The 27,120-nt window shown below is 38.4% G+C and overlaps 4 protein-coding genes across 6 annotated transcripts in view; 1 reads left to right on the top strand and 3 right to left on the bottom strand.

The window, feature by feature from the left end:
- The window catches only part of LOC115060456 (uncharacterized), a 31,555-nt gene extending 29,964 nt beyond the window's left edge, over nt 1-1,591 (bottom strand). Inside the window, exons 1-3 of the mRNA XM_029528382.1 lie at nt 1,526-1,591; nt 996-1,064; nt 829-852 (exon numbers count right to left, since the gene is read on the bottom strand). Of these exons, the coding sequence (XP_029384242.1) occupies nt 829-852; nt 996-1,041 (70 nt within the window). The 5' untranslated portion in view covers nt 1,042-1,064; nt 1,526-1,591. The remainder of the gene's footprint in view (nt 1-828; nt 853-995; nt 1,065-1,525) is intronic.
- A 2,220-nt stretch (nt 1,592-3,811) lies between these two features.
- On the top strand, nt 3,812-6,606 carry LOC115060167 (neurexophilin-1-like). Its single transcript, XM_029528016.1, has 2 exons — nt 3,812-4,008; nt 4,537-6,606. The coding sequence occupies exons 1-2, from the start codon at nt 3,949-3,951 to the stop codon at nt 5,275-5,277; spliced, it is 801 nt and encodes a 266-aa protein (XP_029383876.1). The 5' UTR covers nt 3,812-3,948; the 3' UTR covers nt 5,278-6,606.
- Nucleotides 6,212-20,167, bottom strand: LOC115060166 (speckle-type POZ protein). 2 transcript variants are annotated; one of them, XM_029528014.1, is made up of 10 exons: nt 20,103-20,167; nt 13,075-13,278; nt 12,867-12,988; nt 12,275-12,426; nt 11,997-12,124; nt 11,712-11,889; nt 11,493-11,548; nt 10,146-10,268; nt 9,034-9,176; nt 7,857-8,001 (listed from the first exon to the last, which is right to left on the bottom strand). In XM_029528014.1, the coding sequence occupies exons 2-10, from the start codon at nt 13,150-13,152 to the stop codon at nt 7,857-7,859; spliced, it is 1,125 nt and encodes a 374-aa protein (XP_029383874.1). In that variant the 5' UTR covers nt 13,153-13,278; nt 20,103-20,167. The 2 variants fall into 2 exon arrangements, with proteins under 2 accessions (XP_029383875.1, XP_029383874.1); XM_029528015.1 differs by lacking the exon at nt 20,103-20,167 and having other exon boundaries at nt 6,212-8,001; nt 13,075-13,152.
- A 733-nt stretch (nt 20,168-20,900) lies between these two features.
- cenpt (centromere protein T) lies at nt 20,901-26,502 on the bottom strand. Of its 2 annotated transcripts, none has more exons than XM_029527912.1 (13): nt 26,187-26,502; nt 25,811-25,925; nt 25,590-25,731; nt 25,411-25,504; nt 25,158-25,294; nt 24,921-24,975; nt 24,615-24,751; nt 23,490-24,344; nt 23,036-23,320; nt 22,841-22,940; nt 22,476-22,640; nt 22,174-22,278; nt 20,901-21,720 (listed from the first exon to the last, which is right to left on the bottom strand). In XM_029527912.1, the coding sequence occupies exons 1-13, from the start codon at nt 26,270-26,272 to the stop codon at nt 21,591-21,593; spliced, it is 2,406 nt and encodes an 801-aa protein (XP_029383772.1). In that variant the 5' UTR covers nt 26,273-26,502; the 3' UTR covers nt 20,901-21,590. The 2 variants fall into 2 exon arrangements, with proteins under 2 accessions (XP_029383772.1, XP_029383771.1); XM_029527911.1 differs by having other exon boundaries at nt 25,811-25,928.
- Nucleotides 26,503-27,120: the final 618 nt, after the last annotated feature.

A 27,120-nucleotide genomic window follows, 5' to 3' on the forward strand; every position in this document is an offset into this window, starting at 1 on the left:
AACAATTTAATAATTTATTTGGCTTCACCAACACAAATAGTTCAGCAACTGGAAGGGAGACAAAGCTGTTGCCAGACAACACACAGACATTTCTGTGTCTGCTTGTTACTGCTTTGTATCATTTACATTTATCTGAATGTTTCCATTTAATTGGATATTTTTGAGATTCAGTCAAGTCTGAAGGTAAGCCAGGGCCCAGGTTGTCTGCTTTACAGTGTTAGCTTCATTTTTCCTCTTCTCTAATTTGTCGAGGTCAGCTGATGTCATATCAGCACACCTGGCTTGGCTGATGTATCCAGGCCTCTTTCCTCCCCTTCGACCTACCCTGAGTTTGATGACCATTCATAATTTAGATCAAATGTTATTTGTGGAAATATGTCTTTGCAGTGCAAAGTTTTCCACAATCTAAGATAGTTGACAACTGATGCAACGTTAATGAGCGGTTATTAGATCGCCTGTACAGCAGAGTGATAATGTCTGTAAAAAGTCCCAGTGCTGTTGCACTCCTATCAGCACTCATGGAATGTTTCTTGTCCAATAAAATTACTTGCTTGGAACTAACTGTGGCAATTATCATCAGAGAGTTTATGTACAAGACTGCACATTATGCTTTCAATTACTTTTTACTAGCCCATGACTTTAAAATTGACTTGAGACAAAATGCAGCTACTATATGCAACAAGTGAAATCCTTGTAAAATAACTAACTTGGAGCTTTTATTGTTGACATGATTGTATATAAATGGCATGTGAAGAGACTGAGTAAACAAAGCAGATAATCACGAACAAAAGAGGTTAGCATTTCATTTTTATCAAAGCAACAACTTACATGTACTCTGAGAAGTCACTGTTCCTGTGTAAGCAAGATCATAGATATTAGTGGACTAAAGTCTGATTTTAAGATCAATGAACAAAGGGTCAGTTTGTGAATTCATGTAAATACATCAACAGATATACAATGCAATGTAAATGGATGTGATTAAATGAAATACGTACCCAAAATCCCCAGAAGCAGGAACAACAATATATTTGGACTTCTCATTTTCCAAGATTCAACATACAAACCTGTTGATAGAATGTCATCAATTAGATTTAAAAACAAAAAAGAAACATGTATATTGTAAATTTGTTGGCAATATGAAGAATTGTAGGATCCAGATCTGTGCCACTTGCTTTCTGCCTTGTAGCATTATTTTTTGATTTATATTTCACTCTTTGATCTAGCTGGACTCTCAAATGGCAAAATAAATAGCAAATAACATCAAAAATCTTTCTCAGGTAATAAGAAGTGAATTCTAACAATGTACAGTGAGGACGTGTTAAATCAAAATTATGCTTTTTATTTATGTTCATCACCGAGTGCAGACCATTGGTCTGATTATTGGTCAGCTGCACTCAATAAAATTTAAATTCTCATTTGAGTCAGATGACTTGGAATGAAGAAAGTCTGTTAAACAATATTATGAAGCAATGCAATAAGAATGACACTATATATTTATTAATGTAAAAATAAATGAATTAGTTACCTGTTCACATGTGATGTGGTGATTTTGCTCTTGAACGTCTCACCCCTGTGATATAGCAGAGGTGCGACAGGCATTTATAAAGTCACAGCTGGCACAGTCCCATAATATTGTGGCCTGACCAGTTAATCACCATATGTGATAGTGACGATTTGACAATCATCAGCTGCCTCGCAGACTCGAAAACAATCATGTTAAAAAAAAAAAAGTTGGATTAGGCTGTCAAGGCTTTGGTATTGCATTACATTCCTATGTTGTTGTTGGCATCTTTTGTTTGTGTCCACAAAGTTAGGCAAAAGTACTGAGGTGGTTTTCACCTATTCGAGACAAATACAGATAATTCATGTTTTATTGTCTATTTGATAATGAGGGTAGCTCCTACAAAAGGTTTAATAATGCTTCTATAAAAATAAAGGCCCTTAAAATAACAAAGTGACAGCTTGGAGTCACAGTAACATTAATATTCAGTGAGGAAGCAGCCACTGCTTCCAAAGCCAGAATATAATTTGCAACTACAGGTTGGAACTCAGATTTTAATGACCACAGGAAATCCCCATGGTCTAAAGAAACAAACAAAGAGTTTTTCCATGATGACTGATGGCTGTTGCATTTGGGGAGAAAAGGATGAGGCTTGCAAGCCATGGAGCACCATCACACCTGTGAGGTGTAGGGGGGGCAGTGTCAGGTTGGAGTTGTGCTTTATAGGAGAAGGGATTGGTGCACAAAATGACGACATTATCGGGAAGGACAACTGAGAGGCGACATCCCTTGTCACTAATGAGTTTTCCATATTGAAAATAAACAACAAAGCCCCAAAATGTTATAGAAGACCCATCACAATGGTTTGACATCTACCGAAAACAGGAAATGTCAGCTGAAAATATGTCTGCTGAACTGAAAAATGCTTCACTAGAAAGGAGACTGGCAAACATAACTCTGCTTTGATAGTATTGTAGAATGAGAGCAAACCGGTACCACAGCACGCTGAACACAGCACGTGTTTTTGCTCCCCAGAATGTGAAGCCTGTTTAACGTGTAACACCTTTTGCATTAATCCTGCTGTGACCTGGCCATGTCACCTGAAGGAACTTTCCAAACCAATAGCGAGTGTTTTTCATACATCATGGCAGTTTATTCTGCAGAACATGAAGGAATTAGATTTTTACATTTTTAACTTCTGTAATGCTTTTGTATTAGTCTCATATTATTAATGATTGCTGTATATATTTTTTGGTATGTGTTGGTATGTTCCTTACAGCTTGAAGGTTCTCATCACCAAATATTACAGTTTACAACAGGCTATGTGATTATTAAGCAGGAATAAATGAGGGTTGAACTGTTGCCTCCGGGACACAGTGGATGCATTTAACCTTTGTGAAGATCTGCTCAGATCAGGCGGCACCACTGTCACTATCCTGGCAGTATTTCACTCCATCTAACTCCCTGCTAAATACAAAAATGGGTTAGTAAGGTTTTTTTTGTTGTTGTTCAAAAGATTACCCCAGACAAATACTGGTTTACCGACACTGAAATGACGGAAAGCATACTTGATAGATGAGAATCTCTCAGGGCACTCCCTCAGTGTTTCGTGACTTCAGGTATTTGGACAAAGTGAGACAACAATTAGTGCTGCATACTTTCTCTTTCCAATATGACTATCATATCATGTTGGCTTCTCATGTCAGTGTCATACAAACATCCAGCTTTAGCCATCTTTCCGGTCAGATGACCTTGATCTGCATACATGAAGACATATCTTCAACTACACTTCTTTATGACTTAATATCATTCCAACCATCTGTTTCTCCATCCAAATATAATCTTCAAAATTTCCTCTTCAACCATCAACCCAAACAAGACTCAGAAACAGTGTTACGTATCGTTCATCAGCTTCAGAAAAAGTTTTACTGACTTTACTGTCATTGCACCAGTATTGAAATTTTGGTTGCACTTTGCAATGTGACCACAAAGTGGCAGTATTTCATTTCGACTGCTTTCCTCTCAAGCACCAACAAACATCAAACATTTTAATTTAACCAAGTATCGAATCACTTTTCTCATCACCCAGGTAATAATGCACAATGTCAGTGACAGAACAACAAAGGAAGAGCTATAGGCACAAGATTCAGTGCAATAATGCCAACACAGCATGTGTCTACAAAAGTGTGTGTGCACGCATTATTGGGGAGATGGGTGCATGTGAAAGAGAGAGAGAGACATGCAGGCAGCCAAACTCAGTATTAAAAATCCTCCGATCAGAGAAAGCTTCTCAGTGTGTGTGCTGTGAGAGGAGGCTGCAGTCCACATGTTAAACTCAGAGTCATCTGGATGTCATCATATTGGGTGAACATCCACAACTGAACTCACACTGATTGATTGGATTTCACGTTAGCGTGAATGGATCTTCTGACAGGATTTTATAAACCATGGAGATGTTTGCCGCTCATTGCTTTTTGTGGATACTTCTGAAAGGAGCCATTTGTTTGGTAAGTCAAAAAAAAAAAGTCACTGAAATTAAATTAGATGGCTGTTACATTAATAAAAACTAGTAAAGAGAGCCAGCCAAGTGTATTTACTGAAGAGCCACATTTATATTTTGCCATTATCTTTTACTTTATCCTACTACTTTAATCTGTCTTCTTCCCCAACAAGACTTTTAAATTCCTATGTTGCTGTTGTGCATGCCAAAATTCATTTAATCAATTTAAGATGATCAAATTTAATGAATTTTCTGAATTCTATTGTCTATTACAAATGTAGGTAGATCACCTATGACATCCTTATATGCTAATGGGTGAATTAAAGTCTATTTCCAACAATCTTTTTGCCAAACTCCTAAAATTGAATTGATGGTTGATGGTTGATGGTTTAATATAAAGTACATACATACTTCTAGGAAATTTTGAACTCTTGAACTGAACCTCTGACATGCTTCACATTTCTGCTCTATTTCTCTTGTAAATTTTCTTTTGGTCGTACTGAAGGACAACTTTCTCTCATGGTTTTCTGTCTAGTTGGTTCTTGGACATCATACTGTTGACTTTACCTTCGACAAGAGGGCATCGCCTGAAGTCAACAAAAATCTCGCACCTTCTTTACAAAAGAGCTTGCCACTAGACACTCAGAGTCTGATTCAACACACCAAATTACCCATCAGTCCCTTCATCCCTGTTTCTAAGCAAGGACTTTGGGGAGTACTGAGAGGGAGCTCACACTCGTACTCCAACCCACCCTTAAAGGTCAAGCTTCAGCCGATCACCAAAGTTCATGGAACTTCTAAGTTCTCCAGGATGTTCAGTTGGGGGGACTTTTACTCAAACATCAAGACAGTTAAATTGAATTTGCTGATCATGGGTAAGATCGTGGATCACGGGAACGGCTCTCTTGGCGTCTACTTCCGCCACAATTCCACTGGTGAAGGCAATGTCTCTGTCAGCCTTGTGCCACCAAAGAAAGAGCTGGAATTTGACTTGGAGCGTCAAAGTGTCGTCAACCCCAAAGACTCAAAGACATTCAACTGCAGGTTGGACTACGAGAAAACTGAACGCAACAAGAAGGTGATTTTGTGTAACTATGACCCATCAAAGAGGTGTGCTCAGGAGCAGGCTCAGAGCCACGCCAACTGGATATGCTCCAAACCTTTCCAGGTCATCTGCATCTATGTCTCCTTCTACAGCACAGACTACAGGCTGGTTCAAAAAGTCTGCCCAGACAACAATTACCAGAATCCAAGGGCCCACCTGACCACAGGTTAAACACACAAAACCCAGACACTGCGGGAAAAAAAAAAAAAATCAGTAGGTCCAGTTTTAGCAGCTACAAACCAGTCAGACAGACTGTGGTTTTAAATGTTTTTTGAAATGTAGCATTTATCTAGAAAGTATTGTTTTTAAGTCTTAGATTTTAAAGAACTGTAAATTACATGATATTATTGCAGTATATTGCTTATTGTAGAACACAAGTGGCCTGTTTTTCTTATATGCATATTAGCACTGCAGGAAAACTCATTTGAAAAATGATTAATTATTCTAGTTATTTTTAAAGTAAACGCTCTTAAAAAGAAAAAAACAAAAAGTCAAACATTTTCAGTTTCCAACTCCAAGGAGGAACACACTGGGTTTTCTCAAGTTATTTTAACCGCTTGCACTCGACAGTTACTGAAGGACATGATCTGCAAATTAGGCAATACTGCAAGATAGTTAGTTGCAGGCCTAATGGAAATATGAATCAATTCATCCAATAAAACATGAATACTTTAAAAACTTAAGCCTAAGCTTAAAGGTAATGTGTATTCATGATCCACTCCTCATGTATGATGTAAAAGACCAAATGTCCTGGCCTGAGCAGGCTATTCATATTAAGAGTTAAGCCCCTTAGGAGTCTATTATTTCAGGTAGCAGAGAGAGAGAACATGTTTTTGTCTTCACTTACTAATTAAAGTGATCAATAATGATACCAGTGTCTTCATCAATGATGGATCCGACAGTGTTGGTGCCCACATCTTCAGGTGTTGTCTGCTCTCATTTTATACTGCAAAATCCAGCACAATCACAGCAGCTGCGTCAGCCACCGTTGGACAAAGGCACTGTGTGCATGGAGAAGCATGTCTTTCAAGAACCCCACTTTTTCCCTTAAAGGTCTTCACTTAAGGTGAAGAAGTCCAATGAATAGTTCTAAACAGTGCTTGTTTTACATGAGATAAATTAAATGCAATCACCTTCTTCATATGATACCCCGACAAAGTCTGCATTGCATTCAATACAAAATAGTTGTGGTTTATTCTTTTGGGAACAAAAAAATGGCAACAACTAAGTGTCACTTCTCATAGCCAGCAATATCTACAGGAAAGAAACAACAATGGTTCCTTCTATCATTTACCATTTTCCACCAGGTTCAAATGATAACTTTGAATGTATTTCATATGCTTTGACTTTGTGTGCATTGTTTCACATTCTGTCTGTTCTGAACATTAAAACGTGTTCATTTCGATTTCATTTCCCCTCAGTCTTCATGCCTGCAAAGAAAACATCTGTCCACTTTTTTCAATTTCACGGTTGAAAATGCTTTTGTTTTACACAGCTTCAAAAAACACTAGCATCTGTACAAATTCCTATGAAAAAAATAGAAATGACTGTTCTGAGGAAAAAAAAATAAGAAATCCGTCATAAAAGAACATTAACTTGCCTGGTCGAATTCTATTGTCATTCTGTAACCATTTTCTGACACTTTATCACTCCATTTGTTGGTGAAACCTTGGATTTCTTTTTCTCTCAAGGGCTACAAAGACAGATCCACACACAAAATACTGCTTCCCCTAGAATGACATCCAGTTGTGTGCTGCTATTTTCTGTATCCTCTCGATATGGTTTTTAACTCCGGCAATTAAAAAAAATGAAAATGGACTTAGATGAAGCTTGAAGATCTCTAGAAGGGAGAACATGGTTTTTGTCACTTGCTGATAAATTTTCTTAAAGGGAATTTGTTGTTGGTGGTCCAGCTGGGTCTTTAGTCCATGAAGCTTGCTTCAATGTGTGCTTGCCTACAGTATTTCTACTTTACTGCTGGTAAGGGTTGCAAAGGGGGGGACCTGTGGCTTTAGTGCAATGTTTTCCCAACGTTCTTTGGGAAAATTGTTTTTATGATTTTGTCCCATATCTGCTTTATTTGACTAGCCCTTTGTTTTCTTTCTCAGAGGGCTTGTAGTTTCTAACTAACAGGCCCATTTCTTCTTCTTTAGTTCCTCAAATGTGCCTATGTGTCCTTAGGAAGGGGGCTTCTCCGATCACTCAACCCCAAACATCAAGAACGGAGCAAAAAGAAGCCTGATGATAAAATTGACAGTTACAGTCTACGTTTATCTGCACTTTTCCTTTAAGCCGCCAACATTTCTCAAAACCTGACTCATTTTGGGATATTTGTCCAGGTCTTTCTTCTGAACGGATTCCATCGTAGGAACTAGCAGGATGTCAAAGGATTTAGTTTTCACGCACAGAAAAGAGCACAACGTCAGTTCTCACTATGCCAGAGCCGAGGAGAAAAAAGGAGGGCTGTTGTGGTTCTTTTGTAAACAACAAACATCCACTTCATGAGCCCACCTGTCCTCCATCTCCATCTCCTCTTCCTCCTCCTCCTCCTTCCCTCCATCTTTCGAAGAGACTAAATACAGCAGGTTTGATGGGGCAGAAGGGGGAGACTCAGGGGAGGCTGTAGGTAGTGTAGAAGGTAACAGTAAGGGGAAAGGTTGTCCCTGTGTGTCTGAGAGGGGATCTGTGTGTATTTATTTTTGTATGCGTTTGTGTGTGTATGAGTGTGTTGATGCCTTGCAGTAAGGCTGTTAAGATTGTTTCAGGCGCTTGCGTGGCGGTCCGAGGAATGGGCACTGAGCTGAAGCCAGGGAGCGGTAAGCTTCAGCCACCAGATGAGGATGAGATCCTACCATTGATTTCCATCCAGCGGTCTCCATCACCTCTGCAGCGTGGCTGGAGGACAGAGTGGGAGAGAGTGACAGAGAAACAAAACACAGATGTAAAAATCAAATGGTATGAAGAAAACAAATCAGGTTGCATCTACTGATTATGTTCTCAATTTATGTGTCAAATATTTTCAAAATTAAACAACTTGTATGGATGTGTGATTGTGCTTCCTTTATGAAAATGCTGCTCTATAAATTTAGTAAATATTGAAATAAAAGTTCAGATATTCTTTTTTTTTTATAAATATCGGTATTTGTAGCAATAACGTAGTTAAACATCGGCATCAGATATCAAGTCACTGGCCTAAGTCAGTTGAGTTTTGAAGGTTTGTGTTCTCTGTTGACCCAGCCGAACTAAATTAAAGCTAAAAACACGTCAAAAAATATTTTCCAGCTTATTTATAGCAGAAAGACAGTGGACTGACTCATCATTCATGTTGCCAATATTTACAGGTGACATGGAGTCCAAAAAAGCAAAAAGATTCAAATGGTGTTAATTACTGGAGAAAAACCTTGTATATATTTTCAAAGGCCTGTCAGATACCATGCATCAATTGAAAATGAAATCTTGGAGGATAATTTTTCCTCATTGTTTTTCACTGACCGACTGAATGTAATTACCAATCGATGTGAAGTTGAGAAGACAATCTGCAGAAATGTGTGTGAGGTGCATGTGTCACTGTTATATAGAATCATCACATATTTGTTTGAGTCAAAAGAGGAGGTGAAATCAGACCCAGTGAAGAGTCAGGCTGCCCTGATCCTTCACAAAACCTCTACAGAGTTTAATAACATCGAACACACTGCTTGAGGAGAGGACATGTGGAGTATAATTATCAACTGTGACACCAAGATATGAGGCGCGAGGATGAGGATGAATCCTGGTGCCATTGGTAAAGATGCTGAGATAAAGAAAGATGTAAGAAATCAACGGAGACAAAATGTACAGTGGTATCTATTTAGAGCTCAGAGTTTGTAAAAATGATGCTGCAGATCCAATTATATGTGATGACAAGTTCCTTTCTGCATGTGAACTCACTAGTTAATGAAGTCGACTGCCTGCGTTTTGAGCTGGTCGGCACTGTGCAGGTCTGCAAGGATGAGGATCTCAGCAGCATTTTCCACAGACAGACTGGTGCACAGAGCGTCCTCACACATGACCTTCAGTCTTTCCAGAGCATACTGAAAGAGAGGGCATACAAGAGGATTAATTGGCATTCCTTCTTCATTGGTATTGATGTGGTTCAGATGATATTCAAAAACACTATCTTTAAGTTCAAGATGACAAATGTCAGTCTGGCCCTGCTGTCTGTCATCTCAAGCCTCTAATAAAGATAAAACTATACTATACTATGACTATATCTAGCTTTGAAGATATAAACACAAGACCATACAACAAACATGTGACTGCTCACTGAAAAGTTAGTGTACCATTTGGTGTCACAGAGTGAGAACACTTTTCATGTCAGTGGTTTACTGTGCTAAGGTATGGTGGATAGAATGCACTTATACAATCCATTTTACAGTGCTGACAAAAAAACCCAACCTAAAAACAAAGCCTGTGCAACTCGGATCAGCACAAAATCAGCCAAGACTGCAATATTAACATCTGCACTAGTGTATGGTACTGTCTGTTTGATAGAAAATGCCTGAAATTAGCTCCACTCCACAGCATTAAGGACACAATGCCAACAGTCTTAAGCTCTACAAGGACACTTTTAAGAGTCATGCATTTGATTTCTGACTTTCCTCTGGGCTTTAGGAATTTGGTGCTGATCTTAATTGTGATTTGTTCAGAATATTTAGAAAGGTTAAAATGTTACTATTTATAGAAACAAAAAAATTCTAACTGCTAGATTGGTAGGTTTCATTTTTATAAATAAATACAGCCTTATCCCAGTAAAATAAACAGTAATAGTAATATAGTAATAAATAATAACAAATGGTTAAAATTGTGAAAACAGAATCAAGGTCTTTGACAGCTTTAATGTTTTCAGATAAATATAATCAAAATACTGAACCACAAACAAACGTCTTAATTTCCACTTGCTATCATAGTTCAGACAGCAATAAAATATTAAAATTACAAGGATCCTTCCAAAACCATATTGCTTGATCAGGCCCTGATGTACTATTGTTTTGTTTTATTACCTTGTCAGCTGCTGCCAGCAAGTCATCTGCCATCTTGTCCAGATTGGGAGCTTTGTCTGTGTAAATGAAGCACATCATCTCTTTGAAAACCTCAGGCTCCACGTCATTTATCTCCACACGGTTCTGACAACAGACAAGGAAAAACAGTTAAATCTAAGCATGTGCCTGCGATGCAAGTGGAAACCTGCAGTGTGTTATTTTGTTTGCATATTTTTTTTCCTTGATGTTATCCTTTTATACCTTATACTTAACTTCAGTCAGGGAATCAGTCAGGGAAAAAAAAAAAAACAACCAAAAAAAACAAAAGCACCTTTGAGATGTAAAAAAATGTTTCATTCAGAAAAAGTCTGACAAAAGTGCCAAACCACATTTCAAAATTTATGGGGCTGTAAATCTCTGTGTGTTTGTTAATTGCAGGATAAGTTGTTTTGTCTTTCTTAGCTTCCATGTTAATTTGCTTAGCAGCTGCTGCTTGCTCCTTTGGTGGCATTTGTGACAATTACAAATATTGTAGACGGAAAATCTGATACAACATTCAGGATGGTTATGTTGCTTTCTGCCAATCTCACAATAGATGCGAGATTGGCAGAAAGCAACATAACCATCCTGCTATGCAGAAAATGAATGCTTTTGGCTTAAGACTTTAGCTACAAAACACTGCAATTATGTGCAGTTACAATGATGTGTCTGCATTGTAAGTATGCAAACAAGTAACATCCTTGAAGCAAAGTAATAAAATAATCCTGCCAATTCAGATCAGGATTTGTGATCTTATTATTTGTGCTTCACAGTATTTAGTTTTAAATACTGTTCAGAGTTTATATTTTTCGGGATATTTTAGTATGTAATGAATCAGGCTCAACAGTCTTTTACATTCATTTATCATTTTCAATATGTTTAAAAGACAACTTGAAAAACATTTTGTCTGTGGGTTTTCAGAAAAAGATGGAAATGTGTTGATCAGAAAATGAAACATTTTTTACCTTTTGCTAAGTTTGAAACATTAGATATAAAATGGCCTCAGTTTAAGAAACAAAAAAAAAAAAAAACATCTGGACAGCTTCTCCCGTTATTTCATTTCAGTCACATGTGCGCAAATGGGGAAAAAGCAATTCTCTGCTTCTGCCGCTTTGTCAGTGAAGGATGAATCCTGACCCTCAGGTAAGGCAGGACAATTTCATTTCAGGTGCACCATCATTTAGTTTAACCAAACAGCTCTGTATTGCAGCCATTTGACGGCACACAATCCTTCACTCACTTTAACCCTTCAACACAACAGTGGAACCCTGACTTGTTCGACCATGGGAACAAAATGAATTTTTCTCGAGGAATAAACAGTGCCCTCACCTTTTTGCTTTCCTCCATTTCATGCTCAAACATGGCGCTGAATACGGGAGACCGTGCTGAAAGATAATTATGAGATCAAGCAAGATTAGATATATACATGTTTGCGTTTACTTTTTAAAATAACTTTTACAACAGCTTACACTTACAGAGTAGCATTTAAGTACTTAAAAGAAAAACAAAGTAGGAAATAGATGGTGTGTGTCTGATTCATGTCTGTACCTGCCAGGATGGCTTTGTGGGCCTGGAATTCCTGGCCGGCCACACACAGGGAACAGTCTGTAAAGCGCGAGTTCTCCCACAGGCCTCCCAGCTCATCTGCTAGCCGACAGTCTGGCACCTTCACCATGTTCATGGTGTTCTGCCCAGATATGTTAACAGAGTCCTGCACCACACTCACCTGCAGAGTAGACAAACTTAATGTGACGCAACACTCAAAAATGATCTTGGTGCATAAAATAACTAATGTTCAACACAATCCTGTGGACCAAGAGAACAAGGCGCTACCTCACAGAAGAGCGTGAGCTTGTCGTCAGGTAAAAGACCATTTGCTTCATCAAGGAGGAAGTCTCGACGGATAAACTTTTTAAAGCCCCAGTCTTTCCCCTGGACAAAGCGATACGCTCTCTGACTTTCTGTAGAGACAGGAGAAAGACAAATATGAAAAGATGCAAGCATCATATTGCAAACTCAACAAAAGGAATGTTACACCACCTGCATTGCAGAATATACCTCTTAAATTACCTTTGAAGCAGTTAAGAATTATTTTTAGCCAGCTGACTCACCCATGGCTTTGGTCTCCTCTCCCTTGGCATTAAGGATGGAGAACTTGAACTTGGCACGCACTTCGGCCTTTGGACAGCTGACCAGCAGCAGGTACAGAGACAGATAATCTTTGCTCTCCTCATCCAGGCCTTTGGGATTCACTCGTAAACACCTGATGGTGGCAGAAGGTGCAAGTTATTTTTTCAAGTAAAGCGGGTAGTGGTAATAACGTATATACTTAATTTTAAACAGTGACATCCGAGTGTACATAAATTTTTTACAATTTTAATGAAAAATTATTTTGGTAGATAACATTAAGACCAGTCCAGACACAGCTGCTTATATTATGTATTGCACGTATACAAACCTAACAAAAAAAAAAAAAAAAAAAAAAAAAAAAAACTGAAATGTGATTATTGTAATTTTTAACAGTATTTCTATTATTTATTTCTGGAGCTCATTTAGAATTCATAAGTCAGCTTGTGACACTTTTCAAACTGGGTGGGACGCTGTTGGGGTTTAGCAACAATCCATTTCTTGTGGAATACAGTGAGACGACAAACACTGGAGATTACAATATGATGAACCGGAGCTCCTCTCTTTCCCACCCACCATTTCAATTTATCATTGGCTCCAGAGGAGAAGGTGGAGCTCTTGATAACCTCGCCCATCTCCTCACGACAGAAGCTGAAGTTGTTGATGGTCCACATGTAAGAGAACTTTACCACTTTGATCTGATGGGTGAATGCAAACAAACGAAAAAGTCAGAGGATGAATACCAGTTAAATTTAGGCTAAGATGATATTTGCTTGGTAGTTACCTGTGTGTAGCACCAGCTCTCGGCCACAGGCCCGCTGGACATTTCCGCAGGGGGAGGGGGACTCGGGACTCTTGACATTGCCAGCGTGACAGAGGGTGTCGGGGGCGAGAGGGTGAGGGGGAGGAATCTGTCACTTTCACTCGTCAGCGTTCAGTCCTGATGGCTACCTGCATCAGCATGTGCAAAATGGAAGCAGTTTGCCCCCTTGAAACAGATTAAGTAGGTATCATTAACTGAGCACACAAAAATTTTAATCTCATCTCCTTGAAAAATCCAATTTAGCCTGAACACACGCTTGCTAACACAAAGGCAAATAATTGCATACTACTCATAAAAGTGTGCTTCAACATAGCAGGGTTCATAGCAGGTTTGGAATGCAACACCCAGACGCTCCATCTTTCATTAATCCAGTTAAGACTCAGTATCTTTTAATTCATGTAGCCACATAGCATGTTGTCGAGGTTTGTTGTGTTGGGGCTAGATGAATTGTCCCTGACCCATCGGGGGACAGCAGGAGATCGATGGCCCATGCCTGTTCTAAAATCAATAGCCACTGCAATTGCAATTAAGTCTCAAAAATGAACTGTAAATAAAACAAGCCGTCTCCCAGGACTGTGGTAGAGGTTAGAGCCACCGGCCAAAGTACCCAAATTACCTCCAAGCCACAGAGAACAAAATGCAAATTTGTGATATACTCTCTCCTTCAAATAGACACACACACACATATACAAACTGTTAAACAGCAGGCAACAACCCTGATACCTGACTCCCTTCAGGAGCTTAAACTGGTGAACAGAGACTATCTGACTACTACATAATATTTCATCTTAATGAAAATGATGGAGATGCTGTGATTCCTGCATCCTGTAAACTGAAAGCACATCTCTATACCTGCAGTATTATAGCTGTTAATGAACTACAACAAACTGTTTGAAAACCTTTAAAATACCAAAATAACTAAGGAGTGCAGAATTCAGATGGGCTGCTGTCAAGATTGTTAAAGATCCTTACAGAAAGAACCCAGTGAATAAATGTATGTGTGGACATTATGTATAACATATCAGAGATATGTTGGTGGGTTGTTTTTTTGTTTTTTTTTTTACTAAAAGTGGTTATGTGAGCATCATCACCTTTAATGGGATTCTACCTTACATAAAAAGTATTTTAACTCACAAAAGATCACAATAAAAATACTGAACTCTTAGTGAAAGGAATTATATGTGTATAGTCATGTCCATATTCAGAATAAGGAATGGTAGAGAAGGAGCATTAACCCATGAAAACACAACATTTAGTTTTTGTTTAAAATTACATTAGCAGTACACACAGAAAACCTTTTTCCTGAGTCCAACTGGAAAAAATCCCCAATCCAGTTTGAAAACACTCACCACTAAATACCGAAAGACAGCTTTACTAGTATTTAACAGTAAAACTAAAAAGGCTGCTCATCAGTATCACTGCTTTATCATTTGATAAGAAAAAAAAGGTATGCAGCTCTAGTATTGCCCCCATTTTACACCTTTGGTAGAGGATGGCAACAATTTACGTGCCCTGGAAGAATCGTGATGCAATGCCAGACTCATAAAACTTCATCATCTTGCAACAAGATCAGAGGCTGAGCACACACCATTTCACCCTATTACTCTGATACCATACTAGCTAGTTTCTTTTCTGGCCCTGATTCTATTCATTTGTGTCATTTTGTCCAGCATTCACTATCCAAGTCCACCCATACATTGAGAGCGTTTCCCCCACACCTCTTAGTCAGTCTTTCATGTTTTTATCCATAAATTCAACTGGATACAAAAAGCAGACAACAAATTATGAAAGCTGGATCCTGATGATGATGCTGAATGAAGGTTAAACCTGACACTGATGCTGGTTAGAGGCTGTAAGAATGAGAAATCCTGAATGGATGAACAACTGAATGTATGTGGCACCTCACGAAACACTTCAAAATGATTTGCATTAGTGTAAAAATTACATTTTTTTTCTGCTCATACTGAAGCCACGACAAGTGGATAGTGCTCCAACAAAGATGTAATTTTTTCCAGCTGACTCGGCCAACGCTGCAGAACTAACAGCTCTGTGGTTGTGGGATCTTTGAATAGTTAAAATGGTTCATAGGGACTGACACCAAGTCCTGATTCTCTTCTGCCTTGGTTTTGAGTATGCAGAGGGATCACATTGATAACTCATGGGCAAAAATCTGCAGACATGCACGTTTGTGATTTTTCAAAGCTCAAAGAAAATCAGACGAAAAGAATAAGTATCCTTTGAAATAACAAGATGTATAAGAACGTAATTTGAGTGCGTCCATGTCCTGATCCAAATCCAGTTATTTCAAAGGAATTATTGTTGTCTTTCTGTATATTTTCACTGCCTCAAATACATAACTGGGTCTAACTGGCACAAAACAATTCATGGCCATTCCACAGCTTCAAGACTGTGTTACAAAATCCAATAAATGAAGCACCAACCAATCTTCTGGACTCTTTAACACTGGCAACTGGTAAGATGGAGTGAGACGATGAAGATATAGGAAGGTGGTGCAGAGAAAGAAAATGAAAAGTAAAGTAAGTGATACAGGAGCCAAATGGAAAAACAGGTGGCGAATGAAAGATGGGCCACCTTCTGCTGGGCCATCCGAGGAGATAAATTGCCACGAAAAGAGGTTAGATGGAGGCAAAAGAAAATCAAACAGAGGTATGATAGGAATCAAATACAGATGCTTTGACAGGGCTCTGATGAAGACGCACACCACATTGAAGCTAAAGGCTATGCTCATTTTGATTTGACTGATTTATTTCTAATCCAATATCCAACGTCTGTTAACTGTTAGGATTAAAATGCACAATTTAGAAAAATGAAAGTCTTTGATCAAAGTGCATATTAAAACCCTTCAGTGCCAAGTATAACTTGTATCATAGTGTCTCCATGTGGGAAAATAGCGAATAACTAATTAGCCAGAGTTTCTAATCTATAAACAGATAAATAACACAACCTCTGGACTCAAGAGCACTGAAATGAAAATCTCCTCCTCCTCTCTCCGTATTTAACGATCAAAAAAAGCCAACAGGTTAACAAAAATGGAAACATAGTAGTCACATTTATCAGACTTAATAAAACAGACAATATTTTAACAGAAACTAATAAAAGGAACAGCTTTCTCCAGTGTTTGGTACATAAAAAAAACCTATGAACATTAAATTAAGAATGAGTATCCCCACTAAAACTTAACTTGACCTATGCACGTTTATCTGAGATCATACAAGAAGAGGCAGCGCCAGTGAGCTGTGTGACAGGCTGCAAACCTACTTCTCCATAATATAACCAACTTTATTGTGTTTACATGCACTATGTCAAAACAGATACAGTTGTTGTCTGACAATGTAACAACTTTTAACCCCATCGTGTCAAAATAGCAGATTACAATTTAGAGCTTTTCTGTCCTTCCATGCCTGACAATCAGTGGCAACCAAAAGCAAAAAGTAGAGCTTAACAGTAGGGACATAAATTCTTATAGATGTCAACTGAACTTTAACCAGACAATCTAACCACTTGTCACCGATATACAATCATGATCTGTGTAATAATCTGAGTAAAACAAATACCTGGCAAAATATTTAGTTATAGAAGCTACAATCCAAATCCATCACACCATAAACAGTAAAGATTTATTTTTAAATCTAAGGTAAAGAATTAAAAATAATCAATGAAATCGTCAGACAACACAATTTTAGGGAGAAACAAACTGAATACAAATAACCCAGTAACACCTAGGACAAACACAACCAACATTCCCGCAGTTTAGTAAAATCAACTCTTTTGCTTATCCCCTGATGTCATAATGCATGAGCAGACTTGACTGATATGAAGACACAACACTGTAATTCCTGCTGCCCAGAAAATCTGTACTAACTTGACTTATCAGAACTACATTTTGACGAGCAAGAGATCACACAGCAGCAAGATACCACTGAAATCACAGTTAAAATTAATGTGAATTTGTGATGATGCTGTAAATAAGGTGGCAGTTACAATCACTTTGACATTTCATTCTCTCGGTCCAAAAAGATGAAGAAATCGACCTCTGCTCCAAATTAAAGACTGGAAGTATGAAGGCATTTCAGATGGCAATTTCCCAGGGGTATGAAAAAAAATTGCAACCGTTGTCAAAGTGTCAGTGAACACAATGTCTATTTCCAAAGCTTTGGTCTTTGAGGACTGCACTAAGCTAGAGACAAACCTTAAAACTATAATTGGTACAGGGTCCAGGAATCGATTGCACAGCGTGTGCTGGGCCTCTGTGGGACTGATTTCATATTCTGCCCTCGGTCATGGTGCTCTTCCTTCCCTAAAAACGCAATCACAGAGAGGTATGAACTATTGATTTTGCCACAGCGATCAGCTTGCCTCGCTCTCATCCCTGACTTTGTGCAGGCCCACAATTAAACTGAAGGGGATTTGACAGGGCAAAAAAAGGCATTAGCACCCAGACTTCAAAACCTGCCTGTACTTCCTTGCTAAACCCCTCCTCACTTCACCAGGCATGGGAGGTTAAAGGGAGGAGGGAACTCAATGCATATCTAATGTCTCCAGTCACCTAGTACATACCTTTAAAAATACTTTGGTGTTTCTGACATGTTGACCTGCAAGGGCAGACGCTCATGCAGGCTGCACAATGCTATAAGAAGTTTCACACCAGGAGCAGTGGAACAACTGCAACCATTATTCACATGATTTCTTCAAAAACCTTTACTGGTTCTGGTTTCGAGGGCAATCTGGTTAATGACTCATTTAAAGTTTCCAGTCATTTGTGCCTTTTTACTGCTGTGCCACACACAAAGGCTCTGTTCAGTGCTTTTTCAATGAAAATCATACAACTGATCCAACAAAATCTTTGCTGATGGCGCATTTTTTTTTTTACATCCAAAAGTGAAACCATAATAATTTTCTGAGCATAAGAAGAACACAAACATAGCAAAAACCTATTGGTAAATGTTTGAAATCCCCATTTGGCCAATATGCTGTTAAGTCAGCCAGTAAATATGGATTTATTGTTGTGTGGAAGGTTAACATTATTTCATCAAAAAGAAAAATCAGAAATAAATCACAGTATTCATATGATACATATCACTGTACTTTAACTGAGGAAAAAATTTTAATTTTTTTTAATCAAGTCATTATTATGATAAGTTAATGTTTCTCAGTCCGCTATTCATACTATTGTGCAACATGATGGGATGAAGTCACTTCCACATCACTGCTGGAAAACAGAGCGTCCCCTTTTTTTTAGATGTAATTGCAGCTCACCTCGAGTCAATGTAAGGTTTTTACATGACAATTCATCTTACTTGTATCAAATAATCCATTGGGCTTCTGATTGAAATCCTGCAAGTTACTTCTGAACGAAGCCAATTCATAGTAAGATGTAATTATTTTTTGACTGACACATACAAAGAATTTGGTCTCATGTAAAGTTCAACTTTCGAACACATTTAATTTTTAATGAAGGTGCGAAATTATATGATTTTACTTAATAATTTTGTGTCCTTCATATTAATGAAGGACAAGAACTTCAACCAAGGTCCTCGGCCCTAACCAACATAAAAATCTTTACCATTCAGTCGTGACAGACTTAACCAACTCATTGTGAAATATAGGTTTGTCACTTATTTGTAATACATAAAAATGTATCACATCTCACTGGGATGATAACTGAGTTGAACGTTCACATTTCTTGTCTGAAATTGCAAGCTCTAAAAGGTATAGGATTTTTCTTTTGGGATATTACATTAAACTGGTCTCAGCTCAACTGAATTATGTTAGTCACTGTGTGAAGGGAGCAAAATGATGAAGTCAGGAAAAACTTCAATTACGGCCATTTCAAATCTGCTGTGTGGCAGGTTTTGGACTTAAAATGGCAAGAAAAGGTCAACAAGACAACTTGATTCTCTGACTCCTCTAAAACAGCCTTGCCAGTGCTCTATCTGACCTTTAATGTTATAGTAGGATATAGGATTTTTTTTTTTTTTCCTCAAAAGCACAAACCATGTCAGAGTAAGCAGTCAGGACTAGTAACATATCAATTTTCCTTACGTCTATGGCACACAAGTCAGCTGTAATACTTAATGTAACCACCCCCAACACAGACTGTCTCTCTCTCTCTCTCAGGTAAGATTAGAACTACATTAATTGTCATAATGGAAGTACTTCCGTATCTGGTAGAATACATTAGATTACAATGATGTTAATGTGTTCATCATCTGCACAGATTAATGAGACACCATCCTCTGATCATACTGACAATAATCACAGCTGTGCTCTTTGGTCAGTTTCCAGTTAACTGTTCACTGCCTTTGGGATCACGCTGAAATAACCATCAAATAACCAAAAAACACCTCAAAGACATGAATATTTCTAAAGATAAACATCCTGTTATCTATACGAGATAATGAAGAAACACAAACAAAGAGGCCCAGGACGTTCAGTGTATTGATCCCATGTATTGATTACAATTATGTGTTACACGAAAGACAGCCTTTTGTTTTGTTTTTTTACTTTACTTACCCCCCCCAAGTTTTTCATGAATTAAACTGAAGCGTTGTGGAGACCAGAAACTTGACAGTGAATGTAGGCGGTGACAGTAGCAGGTAGTTAACCTGCTAACAATACAGTCTGTCCACAGTAGTATTTTACCCTCACATGGCTCTTTACACATAAACCAGTGGTCGTGTAAAGGAAATATACTGATACATATCATACATTCGTGAAATTACATTAATAAAGCAGTAAATGAGTCCAGTCTAACGATAATACGCTACCCAACTCAACCAAGCTAGCTGGCTAGTTAGCCCCCCCCCCCCTCATTCCTGTAGCTGCTAACATCAGCCAAACAAAAAGGTTTGGGGGAAAATACCACAAAAACTGAGAGTCCGTAAAAAAAACACGACAGCCTTTATAGTGTAGGTTTAGGTCCTTTTCTTTTATGTTGATTTTTATCTTTAATTTACCGGCGGACTCACCTTCCTGTTGGATGAAATTGTTACGCTAGTTGTCCGGGATCATCTGTTGTTGTTAGCTAGCAGGCTAGCTGAGCTGTAAAAGTGGCCGACATGAAGGCCGGCCTCCGGCAGACAGCGCCCCCTGTTATACTGGAGGGACCTAACTTTATTATTAGAAATAGATAATGACACATGACACATCATACTATGGTTCAGACTTAAAACCCAAGGATCAGCAGAGTTAAAATTGATGGACTATTTGTATTTGAGATGCAAACAATCAGATATTGGCTGTCATATTTAGTAGGATTCACCCTGATTGTCCGTTGGTGCCTAAAGTAGATTGATGACAATATCAAATTTCATTTCAATGTGACATGTGGTTACAACTGCTCCTGTCTATTTCTTTCTATAAAACTAACACAAATATCTCTCCTTTGGCTGTTTGCAAAATGGCAATAATGAAACTAGTTATAGCTCTGTTATGTCAATGAGTTATTCACACAGATGCACTGCATTGATTTAATTTTGCCACTACTGAAAACCCATTTATCTTAATCTAATCAGCAGAGTAGATGAGTTATTGCCTAATGCCAAGATTATTAACACAGCATGCCAAGATTAACGGTTATCACCCTTAAAGGTTGAATTTAATTAAGATGTGAATAGAATTAATCTCTGGATCCATCAGCTCACCTTGAATGTACCTTTATACATCTTAATCTCCTGATGTTCAAGAATCAAGGTCTTTGCAATGGGCATATTTTCTTGTGATAAACTGCGCATACAAAATTCAGCATTAAGCATTGTATTTAATAAGGTTTTCCATTGAAAAAAAAGGAGCAAATGTTTGCTTATGTCAGTTTGAACAATTGCAACAAGGTATTAAACCAGCTGAGTTTGCTCTCTAGTCACTCTAGTGGACAGAGATGAAGCACAAGAAAATGACTCGCACCAGCACTTCTCTCACAAATCCTTCTGCTACACCAATGCTTTTGTAATTTGTTCGCATGAAAGACTAGCTACACAATAGAAAAAAATAAAATAAAATAAAATAAAAAATCTAATCACAATATGGCCTTTCTATGAAACCCACCTAACCCTTAACCTCTGCAAGGGAAATATAGTTCAGTCCATCAGTGGCTACTAATCAAGCAGAGAAATATAATAGAGAAGCTGAAATCAACATTATTTAATTTTATTTTTCTGTACACCACCTTTTATTTCATACTGAGAGAAAATGTAGTATATTAATAAAAAGATGACTGAAGAAACTGACATTGGTAATCCTAAGTGATAAAGCAAAAATATTTGCTCAGATATACGAATGAGGCATAGAAAGATACACAAATATCACATACAGATAAACAATATTAAGAATATTTACAGATTTACAGCAATTTGAATGCAGTGTAGAAAAATGAAGCAGTCTGAAAGGTGAAACTGCAAAAAATAAAAAATGAAATAAAAATAATAATAATAAAAAAGAAGTAGCTGCGGCCAAAACGTTCACCTGCGCTTTTTAGGAATAACAATATTTCCGCTGGTTGCAATGGGGATCAGGAGCTTGCGCTGATCCATGCGAAGATATTTTTCAATAAGCACTTCCACTGGCACCTTGTCATTCACATAACCCTGCCTGAAGAGTATGAAAGCACACCAGTCAAGATAAATTGAAGGGGGAAAAAAAAGCTATCAAGTTATTTTCCATCTATACTGTTAAAAAGATGTGTGGTATCAAATATAAGAGATGTGTATTTCAGAAATAATGTCTCAGTTTTCATGGTGATTGGTCACATTCATTTCAGTCTCTTCAGACTGCTTGTGTAACTAGAGTGCCATCTACAGGTCACTATAATTCAGGTGTTGCTACAGTATTTATTCCTTAATTCATGTGTGATAGCACGATAGCCATCATTATAATTCTTCCTATTCATCACTGTGAACTGATTCAATAAAATTTTCATGCATCAGGATGGTGTTTATGATCTAGAAGGTGCAGGTTGAGGGTTTCTTGCCATTTTAAAAATTAATAATCCAATCAGTCAATAGTAAATCTAAACACATGGTCACTAACACACAACACACTGACCTTTTTAAGAGAAGTTCAGCATCTTCAACGTCTATGGTTTTTCTCTTTGCATGAACTGCATATGTCTCCAAGTCATCTGCCAACCGGTCAAAGAATTTATCCATTCTGTTAAAATAATTACATGCACGTTATTGTAACAGACACAGTCAACAAATTATGATAAATATATCAAAAATGTTAAATGGATGAAATTTTCTGTTCAGTTACAATAAGTGGACAGAAACATTGTCTCACAATCCACTTACTGCTTAACTCGTTCAACTTCCTTTAAACTCGAGCTCTCAATTGTCAAGGTTACTTACATTTCTTTGAGAACAGGGTAAACATCAGCAGACACCTTTGTTTTCGCAAAGTGCTTGAACACACCAACAAGGTAGCTTTTAGGAAGGCCTGCTTCTTTCTTTGCCACCGTTCTCTTCCTGTGTACCTTCTTCGGTTTAGTTTCAGGTAAAGCTTCACTGGTGTTACTGGCAGTATGACACAGAAACTTTTACTTTACACAGTAATTTATTAGATATACACACTATATTCAAAATCAGATGTTCAGAACAGGCTGGGCAAAGTTTTATCAGCCCAGTGCCATCTAATATCTGTTGTTTATTTGCAGCAAGTTTTTCAGATGAAGGGACTAGTTTGTCCAGTAGCAAAAACAGAAAGTTAAACTTGCCTGGTGTGAATATTTCCAAGAACGGAGGGTGAGGGCTGCTGATCAGGCGGAAAAAAATTCATTTTCTCTCTGACAAATGCTGGAATCTTGCCTGGGGACTCTGAAGGTTTTAGAAAAATAAACATTTGTTCAAAACTAAAGACACACAAACACAAATACAGGCAAAAGAGAAAGACTGCCCTTCAGTATCTTTACCATCTATTTCATCCTCCAGCTCCTCTTCCTGTTCAGCAGGTTCAGGTGAGGTTTTACCCATATGGTGACTATTTTCTCTGTCATCTGTCATCCCCACATGATGACAGGCGTTCTCTTTATAAGCATCAGGGTTGACCTCTGTACAAGAAATATCTTCCTGTTCTTTGATGAAAGGCTCACCCAAGTCAAGCATCTCAAGATAAGGCTGGCTGCTCTCATGGCCTCTTGACTCCAAGTTGCTTTGATCAGCAGCACCATGTGCTTTGGACCTACCCTCAGAGCATCCTAAAGGTGGGGTTAATTCAGAAAACTGACTTTAAAACCCACATCTGTACTTAATGAAACACAATCATGATAAAAGGGGGAACTGAAATTTAACAATAATGTTTCTTAGTTGTATTCCTGTTAAACACAGCAAATTTGATGCTTTGTTTTTGTTTGTTTTTTTACTTACCTGACTCTGCTTCTGTGACAGCCTTAATGAGTCTACCCTCAGAGCGATGAACCCTTCGAATGATTTGTTCCACATCATATTCCGGCTGTACTGATTCACTCTCACTCATTTCCACATCCTGTGTCCCATCATGCCTATCTTTAGTCTGAGACTCAGCCACATCGCCATCTTCCTCAGATAAAGGTCTGACAGCAGGATCTTCTTGTTCACTTTGATCTTCCTCTCCAATCTCCTCTTCTTCAGATTGAGACCTAACATCAGCATCTTGCTCATACTGAGAATAAACTACACCGTCTTCATCTTCTACTTCAGTTTGAGAGCCTGTTTCAAAGCCCCCTACATTAGACTGCAACTCGGCTCCAACATCCTCCTCAGGCAGGGAATCAATTCCAACTCCTTCTTCTCCTTTAGAAAAAGTAGGAAGGTGGTCTAATGTACCCTCTTCTCCAGTTTTGAGTTTCTGAGATTGAAGATGATCAATTGTACTCTTGCATTCCTCCGTTTGACACTTGGCTGCATCCACACTGTTCTCTGAATGCTGCGCAGAAACACATTCTTCATGCTGAGGCTCCTTCTCAGTTGGAAATACATACATCGATTGACTCTGCTCTGCTTCTATCTGTGTCCTATCTTCCAACTGTGCCTGCAGCTGAGAGGCCACCACAGTGGGTTTGTCCTGAGTTGCAACATTGAAAATGTTGGAGGTCATGGCATCAGGCTGGGTGTAGAGGGCTGTGTTACAGTTGACAATGTCAGATGTAATGTCAGGTTCAGCAGGTTCACTTAGGTTTAAGGTGAAGCCCTCTACAAAGGTCTCACTGCGACCTCCTTCCTTAGGCGCGAAGCTGCTCACTCCTGGGTGACAAGAGTGGAGATAGCCAAGAATGAAATAATAGCAACAGCGACACTGACCAAACCAACTTACTCAAATAATACAAACTGTTACAAATTTTAACTGTTTATAAAATTGATATAATGTTTTATACAATTTTGTATTATTACATTGCATTCTTGCCATTCTGTTGCAGGATGCGGATATGTTATTTTTTATGATGCTGAATAGTCAGTGTATTTGTCAAAAGGTTTCATCGAGTAGAGTAAGTAAGTATTTTAATCACCAGTCACCTTCCATTGTTTGTCGATTTACAGCAGCTCCAAATTCTTCTTCTGTGATTTTCCGACGATTGGAAACTTTTCTCTGCAAACCCCTTTTCTCAGTATGAACATCCATGTAGGGTGTTTTTAGACTCAAAGAAGTAGAACTGCAAAACATATTTTAAAACTAATTTTTGTTAACAGCTATGTGACTGTTGCGAAAACACTAGAATAAATTTGCTTTATACGGTCACTCATTGTAAATCTGAAAAAGGTCTCATCAGAGTCAGCCTTTTATTTGTTTAAAATATGACATTTATTTTTGTATGCCCTTACCTTGACGAAGAAACTGATGAATAATCACCTGATGATAATTCAGTTTCCTCAGCAACTGTAAACACAAGCATCCATTAACCATACTAATAATACGTGTGGTCACTATTCACTGATCAAATGACAGATCTTCCTGTAGCAGTGGCAATACTCCAGGCCTGGAGCAAATGCATGAATTTACAAAAACAAATATTTACAGGACTTCATATTAGAGGCTCTCAGTAATGGCTGTAACCTCACCATCTCCCTCTTTGAGTCGTTTCTCAAAAGCTGTTACATTAAAGCTCCGACGGGGTCTCTTTCTGCTCAGTCCCTTCGCAGTGCTTACTATATTGCCAATGGTTAAATCAGGCAGATCCAGCCCAGAGAGCTCAATACTGAAAGTCAAGAAAATACCATCTTAATACAATTGAAATCGACATCCTGCACCATGAAGATATATGCAGGTATTGAAATATACTTGAGCTATGTGTGTAATACACATATAGCTCACCTAGGACGCTTGCTGGTAATGCTAGAGTTGGCTGATGGGAGCTTTGGCTCTTCTGACGCAGCTTTCCCATGAACCACTGGTGACTGAACAGGGTCTAAATCACAGGAAAGGCATGTTTAAAGCAGAAAAGGTTATTGTTGTATGATGATGTTCGCATAACATCTGGCGTCTGCATATACCTGTCCGGAGGATATTCCTGAGTATGTGTCTCGGTGTGTCGTCATCATCAAACAACACTGAGGTTGGGGCAGGTGTGACAGCCTTTCTGAGCACTGCGGAGGTAGCTCTCTTTGTGGTCGGCAGGGATTTTCTCGTTATACTCTGGAAATGACACCGACAGATCAGCGTTACGTGACTCGCACTGCCCATTATTAAAATGTACACTGTTGTACCTCCTCACCTCACGTATTTTATGTTTTATGCTGCGCCTCAGGATGTCCTGTGGGGTTTGGGCTCCAACAACTTTCGTGCTCAGCCTATTGCTGCGCCGGATCCCGCTGGTATGTCCTTTTAGGCTTCTTGAGAAAAGACAGGTCAAAGTGTATTCAATATAGCCTCAACAACAACGTGAAACAGTAGAAAAAGGGCATGACAATGCCCACTTCCTATGTCAGCTGTATTGCAATCAGCTTGATTAATTTCTAATTTTAGTCAAGTTTGACAGTTCCACATTCAACACCACTAACTTCTTGTTTACTGGGCAGGTTGAGAGGTATTATAGCGATATTTCGTTTACTTTTTTTGTACAAGGAAATGTTAATAGACATTAGTACTACCTGCGGGCAATCGGAGTCTTCGGCGGCTCAGTGCTGAGGATGTTTTTCAGCAGGACCCGAGCAGATAAATCCTCCGTGTGGTCCATCTTGGGAGAGTCAGCTGGTTAGCTGATGTTAGCTAACACACGCTTAAGAACCGTTGAGAGTCGGGATAACCGTGTTTGAATGCGGATTTTAAAAACATACGTCTAATTTGCTGAAGGATAGAGTCCAGAAAGAGAGTTGGACCAACGCCGGTGTCATCTATCACGGGGCTAAATTGTCAAACGTTATAATCTCTCTTGCCTGTCGAGCTCAACAGTTTCATCCTCGTACTGTCCCGCGTTAATTTTAAGTGAACTATCGCGAGAAGTTGTTTGCCTTCTTCAGCCCCTCCCACTGCCTCCAGCAGGTCTGTGATGGTGTGACAGCGCCTCCTGCTGGACAGGGAACACCAGCGGCTGCACATCTTTAAAGCTTCAAAATCAAATCAAATGAGAAGAACAGGAGGAGCCAGCAAGTCAGGATCAAATCCATCTCCAGAAAATGTTAACTTTGTCATAGCTGCTGATGCTTCATTTGTTTAATCATCTAGCTAAATAGAGATACAAAATGCAAATGTATTAAGGAAAAACATTATTCTGGATTTAGTGGTTGGCTGGTCTAACAAAACAAAAAGACAGTTGTTCACAACATATATATATATATATATATATATATATATATATATATATATATATACATTTTCCAGTTTCAGTTCACTTTACACACAGACTGCTCTGACTTCCTGGCACCGAGTTGCTGATTATTTATTTTCTAAGTTATTTATTTACTTATTTCTCTCAGTTCCTTTTTAAAGCTGTTTCTTTGAAAATCTGAGAATTATAACAGTAATAGTTTAAAATATTTTATAAAAAGTTACTAAATAATGTGCAAATTATTTACACATTTCTGA

The sequence above is a fragment of the Echeneis naucrates genome, chromosome 19 (genome assembly GCF_900963305.1).
Source record: "Echeneis naucrates chromosome 19, fEcheNa1.1, whole genome shotgun sequence".
In the NCBI taxonomy this organism is placed as follows: domain Eukaryota; kingdom Metazoa; phylum Chordata; class Actinopteri; order Carangiformes; family Echeneidae; genus Echeneis; species Echeneis naucrates.